At 53.5% G+C, this 13,041-nt stretch overlaps 1 protein-coding gene across 1 annotated transcript in view; it reads right to left on the reverse strand.

Annotated features, from left to right (window-relative positions):
- LOC109681795 (maestro heat-like repeat family member 5) overlaps positions 1-13,041 on the reverse strand; it is a 58,683-nt gene that overhangs the window by 27,640 nt on the left and 18,002 nt on the right. The window contains exons 7-17 of the mRNA XM_074066998.1: positions 8,796-8,903; positions 8,410-8,526; positions 7,691-7,812; positions 6,580-6,736; positions 5,856-5,978; positions 5,023-5,102; positions 3,879-4,016; positions 3,114-3,117; positions 2,567-2,662; positions 1,020-1,124; positions 419-424 (exon numbers count right to left, since the gene is read on the reverse strand). Coding sequence (XP_073923099.1) covers positions 419-424; positions 1,020-1,124; positions 2,567-2,662; positions 3,114-3,117; positions 3,879-4,016; positions 5,023-5,102; positions 5,856-5,978; positions 6,580-6,736; positions 7,691-7,812; positions 8,410-8,526; positions 8,796-8,903 — 1,056 coding nt within the window. The remainder of the gene's footprint in view (positions 1-418; positions 425-1,019; positions 1,125-2,566; positions 2,663-3,113; positions 3,118-3,878; positions 4,017-5,022; positions 5,103-5,855; positions 5,979-6,579; positions 6,737-7,690; positions 7,813-8,409; positions 8,527-8,795; positions 8,904-13,041) is intronic.

The raw sequence follows: 13,041 nt of genomic DNA on the forward strand, positions 1-13,041 counted from the left end.
TTGAGTAAGACGAGAGTACAGGGGACCGCTGATGGCGGGACCTACCCACAGAGTCCCGTCCAGCATGGTCTCTGTTATAAGGAATCCCCTCAAATCGTGTGTTAGAGCCAGGACTAGGGAATGGCAAAATTTGATTAGTTGCCAAAAACCATAGTAATTAAGAAATAATGTTAAAAACCCCATGATAAGGAAAGTGTCAAAATCTCACGATAGCGTTCAACCCTCATTTGCCTTATCCTGGCAGTGGTTCCAATAACACTTGATATATAAAATAGACAGCCCTCCTGTGCACTGTGGTCACAGTAATCAGGTGGTCTGCTAGCCACACTAAAATGTGATTAATCTTGATTGTGGAGTTTTTTGATGCTCCTGTAAAATTTTCGGCCTAACTGGGATACCTGTCACTTGACTCCAGCACTTGTGTCTCCCACCTTTGCAAGGCCAGGTCGGGCCAGGCACAGGGTGGCACTGGTGCCCACCCCTGAGGAGTTAGTGCTGATTTTGGCACTAAAGTGCTCATCTGCATGAGGGCTGAAGTTCATTCGACCCCAGGACGATAGCGACTGTGATATGGGGACCACACTGGGTGAAGGCCACAGGGATGGGGGTTGCTTCATGTGTAGCCCAGATCTGTGCAGGGCTGCAGTTTTCCAGCTGTTTCCCAGCCTGCTCCTCATCTGGTCCCCATTGCACCTCTCTGAGGAGGAGTCATTTCCACCTATTTTACAGGTGAGAAACTGAGGCTGGGTAAGGAAAAACACCTGGCCTAGGCTTCAAGGTGCATGGACAAGAGCTCTACCTCCTGGATCCTTTGCCTGTTTCCTCAAGTATCAAAAAGGGGCATTACCTGAGCTGCCCACTGCCATGGGACCTGGTTGGCTCCTCCCTGGTGGAGCCCTCAGGGACCCACTCTGGTATGGAGGCAGGGGCCCCGGGGAGCCCTTGGCCGCAGGGTGGTACTGGTGGCCGCAGTTCTCTTGGTCCCTAAAGAGCACAGGGACCAGGGAGCTGATACTCACGCCCAGGCAGCCATCCTGGTTCAGGCACTTAAGGAGGATCACGCAGCTGTGCACAGCCCGCTGCCGCTCGTGTGCCTTCTCTGACGCCAACCAGATGTACATGTGCTGTGGGATGTGTGTGGTCACGGAGGGATGCTCAGCTCAGACCCCCAGAGACCCCTGGCCAGCTCGTCTGTGGACCAGGTCACAGGCCACACCCCTGGACTCAGGCTCTGCTTATCCCTCAGCAAGGCTCCTGGTTCAGCCTTCCCTGTCCCCTTCCCAGATCACACACAGCCTTGACAGTCTTCTGTCCCGAGGAGCATCCATCACCTATGTAGCAAACACCTTCCTCCCCACATCGTCCCAGTTTGAAACCCTCCGAGGCTCTGCCTTTAACACTCTGTGTGCCCCATGCCCTTCCTAGAACCCTACTGCCTGTGCCCAGCACGAATGGGCATGGTTACAGGGGACAGCTCTGCCGGACGTCTTAAGCTGCACCTGAGCATCTGTTCAGGCGATCTGGAAAGGATGAGGACACACATTGTTTAGGGACTGGTGGCCCAGGGATGGCTTGGGAAGGTGCTGTGACTGATGGCAGCCACAGCCCTGGGGCATGTTCGGGGATGGCTGGCTATACCTCATTGTGCTAGGTGCGTCCTCTTATCCGTGTTCTCCTCCTTTTTTTCTTTAGTTGTTTTTTAGACAGGGTCTCGAGTTTTGCCCAGGCTGGCCTTGGTCTGCAATCCTCCTACCTATGCCTCTCTTTATAGTGGGATGATAGGTGCCTGCCATCATATCTGGCTTGTTTGTTGAGAGGGGCTATCACTAATTTTTTTGCCCAGTCTGGCCTTGAACCTTGATCACCCACATCTACCTCCCATGTAGCTGGGATTAAAGGTGGATGCCACTGTGCCCAGCCTCCTATCCTTGTTCTTGCTCCCAACTTCTGTCTGTGCACCCTGGGCTGGGAGACCCTGCTTCACCTCCAGCCTGGCTTCTTGATGAGGCCCCAAGCCTGACAGGGCTCTTCCCCTGCTGCCTTGACCTTCGCCCTAACCTACTTCACTCTGCCTTGCCCTCTGTGGCATCCTCTGTGAGGAGTGCCCTCCACTGTGACTGACAAAACACATTCACGCTGCTCCTCTGCCCCTGTGGTGCCTTCTGCCTGTGGGCCCTTTCCTGCCCAGGCACAGCCTTAGTCCTCCCTCAGTGCTCCACGGTGATGTCCTGCTGGCCCTGACCTTTAACCTGGGCAGAGCCAGCCCCGCTCTGGGCCTGGTGTCCACCTCTGGATCATCCCTGCCTGCTGACTGGGTTCCTGTTGAGGCAGGACTCCTGGAGTGAGTGCGTGAGCTGCAGGCTTGTGACACCCATGGAAATGTTGCTGCAGGGGAAGTTATCTTGGGTCATTTCTTCCCAAACCCCTTTCTGAGAGCTGCCCCAAACCACTAGGTGTGGGAAGCCACTGGCCAGGCCCTGCTTCCTCTGGGACATCCTCCTTGGGGCTCCCAGGCCAGGGCTGAGGATCCTCCTGCCCCAGCCTCCAGGCACCCTGCTCCCCTCACCGACAGCAGGGAGTGCAGCTCATCAGCCGTGGGGTTCTGCGTGAGGAAGGTCTGCAGCATGTGGTCCAGTGCCTCCATGGTCTGGCGGTGCAGGGTCTGTACAGAGGGTCGGGGGGTCAGCCATGCTCTGGGGAGTGGGGGTAAGAGCCCATGTCTGCTGCAGCGCCCAGTGAGGCCCATTTCCTGCACATCCTGGCCAGACTCCTCACCACCAGAGCCCACCACTGTGCCCATGAGGGGCCCCCGCCACAGTCTGCACTTGGCAGACATGGAGGTGGCAGGGAGGCTGCTGTCTGGAAGCCACCCACCTGGGCCCAGGTTTCTCATGGCCCAGGTGGATTCATTTTTCCAATGGGGCAGGCCTCATGGGCAGGTGACCTGGGCTGTCCACAGGGCCCCCAGGCACAAAAGGGCCCTGTGCTGGCTGTAATGCTCTGCACTTGCCATCTTGAAATTCTTGGTAAGTTTTTAATAAGGGTCTGGCTTTTTCACTTTGCTCTGGGCTCCACAAATGATGCAGCTGGCTCTGGAAGGAGGGGTTTCCAACCTGGCTTTCCTGTGGCCGGTTTCATTCCTCTGAGCTGGATTCCTCACTTGCCACCTTCTGGTCTCTGCCAGGAAGGTGGGAAAACATCTGCAGAGGGCCTGGAACCTGTCATTTGACACCTGTCGCTCTGCCCTTTGCCCTGACAGCTCTGTGACTGTGCCAGGCAGCCACATGTGCCCCCTGGTGGTAGCCATGAGCCACTGCAGGCATCTCCCTCCAGGAAGGAGTGAGACTGGGCGGAGCTGTGGTGAGACTGAGCCACCCTGCAGGGAAGGTGACTCTAGGTGTCACAGGACTTTGTGGCTGAGCTGAGACTCTTGGGCTCCTGCAAAGCTAAGGAGCTCATCCCTTACAGAGAGCCATCTCCGTTCCTCCGTGCATCGCTTGGCTGCTGTGGGGCTCAAAAGCATAATGCTGACACTGCCATGTAGCTTGTCATCCAAGGCCCTGCAGGGGTCAGCGCCAGGGTTGCTAGCCTCCTCTGTCTGGCTCTCAGGACCCCTGCACTGGACGCACACATCCCAGGTCTCATTTCAGCTACCTGAGTTAGGTACCACCTGCTCTGTTATCACCACCCCGGTTTTCCAGATGGGCAAACAGGTCCAGTGCCATCAGGAAACTGTCCAGGATCCCTACCCTCGCTTGTGAGGTGGCCAGGGACCTTCTTACTCAGCTCATCCCCTGGCCAAGCAGACAGAGCCCGATGCCCTACCCAAGAGCCCCCCTCCCCCTCCCACTGGGCTCAGGGTGCAGCATGGGGACCACACCTGTATGTTGGGTGGCTCCAGGAAGAGGCAGGTGTGTTTCTCCAGGGTGTCCAGCTGTGGCAGGGCAAACACACTTCGGAGGCAGGTGGACAGCAGTCGGGATTTCCTGTCCATGTCTATGGGGGGCCTTAGCTTGCTGTTGGGAAGGCAGAGGGTATGAGCCTGAGGGCTGGGGACTGGGAAGGTCCATAAGGAAGCCCCCAGAAGTGGAGGCCCAGGGACTCAGGCACCCCTGGTGTCTGCCTCTGACGGCGCAGACCTAACAACTTTCTGCCTGTCACAGATTGGTGCACAAGTGCGCCTCCCTGGTCCCTGTGCTGGTCCTTTGGCAATCCAGGGCCCTTTGCACATGCTGTCTCCTCAGTCAAGATGAGCTCTGGGCTCATGGGGGTGCTCATTTGGTCAATATTCAGTCAGCAGCCATTTAACTTTGCTGACCCCGTATAGGGTCTCATGCAGCTCTCAACCCTGTTGAGAGGGTGTCTCTGCCTGTCACAGCCTCCTTCAGCTCTGTCCTGAGCACAGGCTGTCCCCTCCCCGGGGTCCTCTCTCAGAGAACGGGGAGATATTCTATGCTGTCTCAAAGCTGGGCCCCAAAGCCCAGATGGTGCCTGGTGTATAGCAGATGTCCTCCAGCTGTGTGGGTGGGTGGTGGTAGGGTTTGAAAACAGCCTGAGTGGACACCCCCAGACCTACCTGCCACCTGCCTGCCCCCTCTGCAGCACAAGCATGGGCAGCTCTGAACTGTCCTGGCCTTCACTTTCCAGGCAGCCTCACCTGGCCAGGCAGGGTGGCCAGGCACACCCTCACCCATCGGTGGCAGGTAGCTGAACTGGGACCTGCCTCCTTGGCTGTGGGCTTTGGACTGCAGCCTCACTGTCCCTGGTGGACGGCTGGGGTCTAGACACAGCTTCCCTTTGTATTTCCATCCATCTAGGTCCTGCCCAGGCAGGGACTCACCATGAGCAGCTGCTCTACCTTGACCATTTGGGAGTGGCTGCCCATCCCCCACCCATGCGGCCTCCACCTTGTCCAGCCAGGCCTTGTCTTCTGACCACCCTCCACCTCACTGTCTGGCCAGCCCCTGAGCAGAGAGCTGCTGCTTGGTGCTGGGGAAGGTCCTGTGGGGCTGGGGGGCACACCAGAGGCTGGAGATGATGCGGAAGGTCTGCTGGCGGCTGGTCGAGCACAGTGACTCCTGGGGCTCCTTTTCCAACAAGACCTGCAAACCCCCAGAGGAAGGCTGAGCGGCTTAGGCCTGGCCTGTCCCACTTGTGACACCAGGTCTCCTCTCTGCCTCAAGACCTCAGTGCCTGGTACCCCTGTGACCCACAGAATTATGCTCTGTCCCCTTGCCTACTCAGAGGGGACCTGTGTGTCCTGGGCCCTGCTTAGGGAACTGGAGCATGGCCTCTGGAGTCAGGTCAGGTCTGGACACTGGTCACCACGTGCCAGCCACATGAGCTCAGGCTGCTCTGAGTGTCTTTTATTCACATAAATATCACCACCTTGTTGCACAAGGTTATATAGGAAGCAAGGCAAGGCTCGGAGTCTGGGCCCAGCAGGGATCAGGACCTGAGCTGTCCTCATTCGCGCTGTGGTTCTTGCTCCTGATATCATCGCCCAGTTTGTTGTGTGTTTCCTCACTGCCCTGGGTTGGGGGTAGGGGATCCATGAAGCCAAAATCCCTAGTGATGGTCTGGGACCCAAACCAGGTCAGCATGTGCAGAATGGATGATACCAGCCCTTTACAATGTACATGTACTTGGTCACTTCTGGGTTCCTGAAGAACCAGGTAGCCTGGGGACATGGAGTGTTTCCAGGCATGAAAGTCTGCGAGGGGCCTCAATGTGCCCTAGAAATCCACCTCCCATTCTTCCCCAGCTGGGGGCTCCGGATGGCTGCAGGTCTGAGGGAGGGGGGTCTCCTCTGCCTGGGAAGGCTGCTGGTCCAAGGGAGGGGACCTGGCACGCACCATCAGAGACTCAAGGAGCTCGCTGGTCTGGGAGAACTCGTAGCTGTGGGCGCCCTCACTCCGGCTGATGGCTCCCACCAGCATGAGGACTGCAGTAAGGAAGCTCTGCTTCAGAGTCTCGTCCTGCATGGGTCAGACCGCAGGACAAGGGGACAGGTCAGGCTGAGAGCCAAGAGTATGTGGAAGAGAGCAAAAATCAAGGCCATGGTCTGGAGGGGCCATGGCTGAAAGGTGTGTGGCAGAGACCCGCTGGGAGTCCTGTGGGGATTTTTTTTTAGGAGTGCGCATGAGGTTTTAACAAATGTGAGTTAGGTGAGCACAGTTAAACAAGGAGGTAACCGTGAAAGCCTGTGGGCATTGTAGCCACAGCTGTGACAGGGAGGAGTGGCTGCCAGCCCCTCACAGTGACCTGGGTTGGAGGCCTAGTGCAGAAGATAGAGAACATCACCTTGGCCTCTCAGCAAACCCCCACCTCCTGCCAGTAGAAAATCAGGGTTTGCTTTGTTAGAAATGGGGGTGGGGTGCTCACGAAAGCTCAGAGGACTCTCAGAGGATGAGGAAGCGGGGCTGGGACCATCGACAAGAAGCCCTGCCTGGTCTGTGTGGTCGGGAGGGTGGGCAGTGGGGGGGACCTGCAGGCACAGGATTGGCTTGGATCTCTGACTGCGGCTCTGGCAGGGGCTGGGCTGGCGTCCTGAGCCCATCTGGAGTGCAGCCCCCGTACCCAGGAGCTGTAGCGGAAGTAGAAAATCATCCTTGCCAGGATGTTATCCACCCAGGGCAGGACGTAGATCTTCGCCTTGGCTGCCATCTGACCGTAGGCAAGGAGAAGGGTGCTGCTGGCCCATTTCCAACGCGGGTCCTCAGAGTTCTGGCCGTGGTGGGGGGTGGGGATATGACTGTCAGGCTCTGCCACACTCCTCCTCTTGGGGATTAGTGAGAAGAGGCGCCCCAGGCCCTACCATGCTGGGGAGGCAGGGCATCCTGAGGGTGGTGGCCTCAGTGCACCTCAGGAAAACAGGGCAAAAGGAATTAGCTCTTTGGGGGACGATTGGGACAGGCCAGGGAGGGCCATCCAGGGCTACAGGTAGGGTGCTTGGCTCTGCTGGAACCAGAACAGTCTAGGCCCCTCACTCGTGAAGGTCGAGGGAGGGTTGCACCTCCACACAGAGAGACAGTAATGGGGCACACAGAGGTCGCTGTTCAGGTGAGACCCCAGAGTGTGGGGCAGGCTCTGCCCAGATATTATGAAGGACTGTTAGGGTGACGTCACTTAGTGACCAGGTGCCCTGTGAGTGTCTAAGACTTAGACTTCCGCCCTACTCTGCCATTTGCCAGCTGGGGGACCCTTGGGAAGTCACTGGCCTTTGCTGGGTTGTAGCATTAACCATGAGCAGACCCTGAAGGTCAGTGGGAGGCTTCTTCCCCTCCTGTGTCCAGAGGGCTCCTCATGGAGCAGCCTCAGGCACCACGTCCTCCAGCAGGAGATGCAGTGAGGCAGGGACAGGGGCACATGAGTGGCTGCCCATTGTCCAATTTCAAATGAGTCACTGGCCCAGGGCCAACCTACAACTGACGGCAGTTGCTTGAGCAGCTGCTGTGTGCCAGGCTATTATGACTGGAACTCATTTCAATTCCCAACAGACCAGAGGCAGGAAACTGAGGCACAGAAAGGAGGGGTCACACTGGGAAAGGGTACAGGTAGGATTAGAGTCAGAATCCATGGCTCAACATCCATGCTCCTGACCTCCCGGGGAGTCCCAGTTTGGAGGCTCTGGCCTTCATGGAGCGTGGGGTCCAGTGTCCCAGACCCTTGCCGAGAACCCCGAGTTGTTACCTTTGGAGAGGAGCTGTGGAGGCTCCACTTGATGGGTGTGCTCCGGCCAAACTGGTCCAGGACAGCCCAGACGTCATCCAAGTGGCGGGCTGCAGCCAGCCCCACAGTGAGGGCAATGCCCTGAGGGAGGAAGCATGGCATAGAAGGGGACCCCAGAATTACAGGTCTGTGCATGGCCCTTCACCTGGCCTACCAGTAGGGGGTGGAACTCATGTATGATCACCAGGCATCCACTTGCCTCCATGAAACACAGTCCAACCCTGTGGGGGTGTCACTTATGGGGTCTGGTGGTGGAATGAGGGGAGGCAGGAGGTAGAGGGGAGCCCTGGAGTCTAGCTAGTCCTCATTTCGGCTCTGAGCAGACCTAGGCCAGGTAGGAATGAAAAGTGGTGTGTGTGTGTGTGTGTGTGTGTGTGTGTGTGTGTGTAAGAGAATGCAAGCTGCCAGCTGTGGGTGAAATCAGGGCTCTCTGTGACTGGGTCAAGGGTCAAGCTAAGATCAGGACTCAGGGCTTAGTGTGTGATCACAGTCAGGCTCAGATTGTGACCAGAGCCATGGCCCAGGCTGTGACAAGGGTCAGGATTCAGCATGTGATAAGTGTCAGGGTCAGGATGTCAGTCTGTGACTAGGATCAGGGTTCACTGCGAAACTAGAACCAGGCTCAACCCTTGGTTGAGGTCAGGCAAAGGTAGGGACAGAGTGGGACTGGGTCCTCACCTCCCTCTGCTTGGGCCACTGGTGGGATGTTTGCAGGAGGCCGCACAGGTGTGTCCTGACCGTGGTGCTGTTCTCCTCTGCTTGCAGGATCAGTCCGTAGTAGGTGAACAGGAAGGCCTGGGGGAGGGCTCGGGGTCCTGTCCTGAGCTGGGCCCTCCTTGCCTGTCACGCCACCTCCTCTGAGCCATGACCCCCAGCTCGATGACCTCTGCAGTGTCCTCCCACCCAGCTCTGGGCCCTGCTAAGCCCCTGCTTGGGAGGCCTGCTGCCTAGGCCCAGTCCTGCTTTTTTCAGATCCACCAGTTTCTTTCTAGGGCCCTGTGTGCCCTGCAGACAGAGGCCCTGGGCCTGCACGGTGGACCACAGGGGTTATCTGGGGCGCTTACCTTCTCTAGGGGCTGCTCCTGCTGGGTTCGGCTGGGTTTAGTGAGGGTCCACAGCAGTTCCTTGGACCATACGTCTGTGTTCAAGAACTGCACCGACTTGACGGCCATCTGTTGGCAGAGAGGAGGCAGGCAGAGCTGGGCCAATATCTCCACCCCAAGAGCTGGGGTCTCCACTGCCACCCGTCCCCCCAGTTCCCACCCCGTCGCCCTCTTGTCCCTCCTTCCTCTGAGTCCCTAGGGCCCAGCTCTCTTGTTTGATGGCACTCAGTGATGGTGTATCCCCAGATGTACTCAGGGTGAGCAAAGGAGGTTGCAGGTAGAGCCCTGACCTGGCCCCGGCCAGGGTCTCAGACATGACAGATGCTCCGTGTTAGCTGGAGGTGAATATAGGAGGCAGGACGTGATCTGTTTCTATTGCACTGTATCCCCAGCACTTGGCATAGTGCCCTGAACGTGGTCTGGGCTCCGTTCATGTTTTTAATTCAATGAATGAGGTAAAATGAATGATTCATCCTCTCAAATACAGGCTTCTGAAAGTTCTGATCTGAAGAGGATTTTGTGCCGACGACTACAAAATTCTTTCATTTCCAATATTCCCAGATTCTATGACTCAACAAATCCAAGGTTTTCCTTCCTAAGATTCTTCTGGTGTGGGGGATACCCCTTCTAAGTGTGATTAGAAACCCCAAAATATTAAAAGAAAATATTGACATACATGATGTTAAACACTTAAGTTTGTTAAGCAAAACCACCAAAAATCAAGTTGAAAGATGCAGCAGTTTTGTTTTGCTGTCACCTATAGCCAAGGGTGACAGCAAAAAATAACACTTTTAAACCAATAAGAAAAAGGCAAACGATCCATTTAAAAGTGACAAAGGGACACACACCATGAAGATACCATGGTATGGGCTCAACTTTGTTCATATTTAAGGAACAGAGCTTTGAAAGTGCGTTTGTCACTTGGGCTGACATTTGCAAGAAAGTAAAACACTGAATACACAGACCATGATGTCATCACGGAGCTGGGAATTCTGACTGCCCGTGATGTCGTAGCTGTTTGTGGCAACACTGGAGGAAGCACAATGGTGAATGGCTGTTACAGTTCGTGCATTTACCATGCATTTCACTAATTTAGCGTGTACTACTTATAAAAGCAGTGCACTGCAGGCAGTCTGCCATGTTAGCTGGCAGCAGCCTCGTATATCTTGTTCTGACTGTGTCCTGACTGCATCAAGAGGCCATGTCCAGCCATAGGCCTGGACGTCTAGGTGTGTGTGTGTGTGTAAGTGTCCTGTGGTGTTTGTACAATACGGCATTGCCTGACTCTGCAGCTCTCAGAACAGCAGGGCTCTAACAGCAAGGAACTGTTCTTTGGTGGGATCGCGATTGGATCTGTTTTTTTTTTTGGAGGTTTGAGCAATAGCATTTAAAGTCTCCAGTTACATTTCCCCAAACAACTCAAATTTTAGGAAATTACCCTAAAGAAATACTAAATTTGCAAGACTGAGCCTGAGGAATGAATGCATTGTTAGGCAGAAGACAGGTTTAGAGCACCCCCTGCAGGTGGGACTGTTCGTGCCCTCCCTGCAGGAGCTTGTCTACCCAGGGTGTGCCCCAGTCCTGGTCCACTTGCTGGACCCTGGGGTGCAGCAGGCCCTGGGTGGCGCCCTCACCTGCAGGACAGGTGTCTGCAGAATCCCCATAGGACTTTGAGAACTGGGAAGACCCCAGGTTCTCCAGAAGAAGCAGGGGCTCCCGTCCCTCAAACAGTGCCCCTTGTCTGCAATGTGAATTCCAAAACTTAGAAAATTAGCTATTTCTCCCCATAGCTCTGCAGTCAGATTTCTGGGTGGTAAAAGCCCAAATCAACACGGCGTATCTGGGGCTGGGGCTTAGTGCGGGTGCTCATATGTTACTGTAGGAGAGATAGGAACACATTGGATTCTGCATCTGCTCAGGGTGACCACGGGATACAGAGTGGGCACTATTTTACTTTAAAAAAATTGAAATATTCTGAATTTTGAAGCATGCCTGTCCCAAATTTTGCAATTAATGTTAATATTAAAAAAAGTGAGGCATACTTAATCTACAGTGAAATGTAGGAATCTTTAGTGCCTAGCTAAATGGATTTGAGAACCATGTAATTTCCAGGCCATCAAGATACAAGGCATTTGCCACCATCCAGAGAGCTCCCTCACGCACCTTCCTACTTAACCTCCGCCCGATTCATTCGTATAGATCAGTTTTGCCTCTTTTGGAATTGTGTATTCTTAGAATTCCACAGCGTGTGCTTTGGTCTGTCTTGTATTTTTTCTCTCAGCACAATATTTTTGAGATCCTGCTTGCATCAGGAGTTCACTCCTCCTGTGCTAAGTTTTAGTATTTCGCTCCTTCTGCTTGGTTTGGTTTTCTCTGGTTTCCCAAGATGGATGCCTAGGTTGTGAGATTCAGGTCTCTACCTGCCCCAGTTGTTTTTAGCTTGAGGCTACAGTAGCTTCAGGCTACTTCTTGTAGGAGTGACTGTGTTCCACAGCTCTTGGGTACAATTCCTAGAAACAGAATTAATAAGGCACATGCTTACCTTTAGGATAAAACGTCAATTTTCCAGAGGGAGTGCACCATGGAGCCATTGCCCTTGCAGTATGGTGGCTCACACCTGTAATCCCAGCTACTTGGGAGGTGGAGATTGGGAGGCTCATGGTTCAAAACCAGCCCAGGCAAAAAGTTAGCAAGACTCCATCTGAAAAAAAAAGCTGGGTGCGGTGGTTTGTGCTTGTCATCCCAGTTATAGGAAAGTGTCAAGTGGAGGATAAAAGTCCAGACCATTTGGGCAAAAAGCATGAGACCCTGCCTGAAAAATAAAGCAAAAAGGGCTGGGGGAGTGGGAATGGCTTAAGTGGTAGAGCACCTGCCGAGCGAGCTTGAGGCTCTGAATTCAAACCAGGGAACTGCCACGACAACAACAAAATTCTCTTTGCAATCCTTTGTCAAGATCTTGGACTTATTTTGTTACATTTATCTCCGAGTCTTTTGGATGTCATTTAAACATTTCGTTTTCCAATTGAACAGAAATTCAAATGATTTTTGTGTGTTGGTCTGTGTCCTAAGATGTTGTTAAATTCATCTGTTAGGAGCGATCAGTTCTAGCCTTTGTATTTTTAGGTTCCTATGTGTACAAGGCGGTTTTACTTTCTCAGGTGCAGTATGTATTTTTTCTTCTTTTTCTTCCCCTATTGCATTGGCCAGCAACTTCAGTGCAGTGCTGCCAGGAAGTGGAGACTGGGTGTCTTTGCCTTATTCCTGACTTAGTGGGAAAGTGGGTCTGTTATTAGTCAGTGTGATATCTTAGGTTTAGATTTGCTTTGTCAGACTGGGTCCATTTCTTCCTACCCCCTGGTTTGTTGAGAACATTTGAACATGGATAAGTATTATATTTTATCAAATTCAATATTTCTCTTTATCATTTTCCATGCATATGACCATTACTTTTCTGCTTTAATCTGTGAATGAGTTGAGTTACATTTATTGCTTTTCAAATGTTAAACTGACCTTGCATCCTCAGATAAACCCTGCTTGATGGTGGTGCCTTTTTTCAGTTTGTTAGTATTTTGTTGAAGGTTTTTGCGTCTACTTGAAAGAGGTTGGTCTGTAGTTCTCTTTTCTTACAGTGTCTTTGCTTTTGGTATCTGTGTGCTGGCCTCACAAAATGACCTGGGATGTACTGCTTCTTCCTGTTTTCTTGAGAGAATTTGTGTGCTAGTATTATTTCTTCCTTCACAAGTTGATGGAATCAGCAGTGAGGCCTCTGGGCTGCGAGTTTTCTTTGGGAAAAGAAGCTGAGGGAAAGCCTGAAGAAATCCGTTCTTAGTTCCTGAACAGACCCCCAGGCTTCACTGGCTGTCAGCTGAGTACAGACAACCCATGGACCTGTGCGTCATGATGCAATAATGAAGTGACCCAGTCACCTTTCTCCAGCCTCAGCCCCAAATGTCCCCTCACCCCATCCTCAGGGAGGAGGACTTCATTCTCGCTCTCCTCTCCACGATAGGCCACCTGTGAGTAAACCGTCTTTTGCAAAATTTGTCATTTCAGTGACTAGCACGCCACACAGAGGACAAAACGGCCCTGGCTTGGGGACAAGAAGATTTGCAATTGTGTTTCCATTTTCTTTAACAGACCTAGGACTAAGACACTTTGCTTTTCATGTTAGTTTGGCAATCTGTGTTTTTCGGGGTAATTTGCACTG

The sequence above is a fragment of the Castor canadensis genome, chromosome 3, assembly GCF_047511655.1.
Source record: "Castor canadensis chromosome 3, mCasCan1.hap1v2, whole genome shotgun sequence".
Taxonomy (NCBI): domain Eukaryota; kingdom Metazoa; phylum Chordata; class Mammalia; order Rodentia; family Castoridae; genus Castor; species Castor canadensis.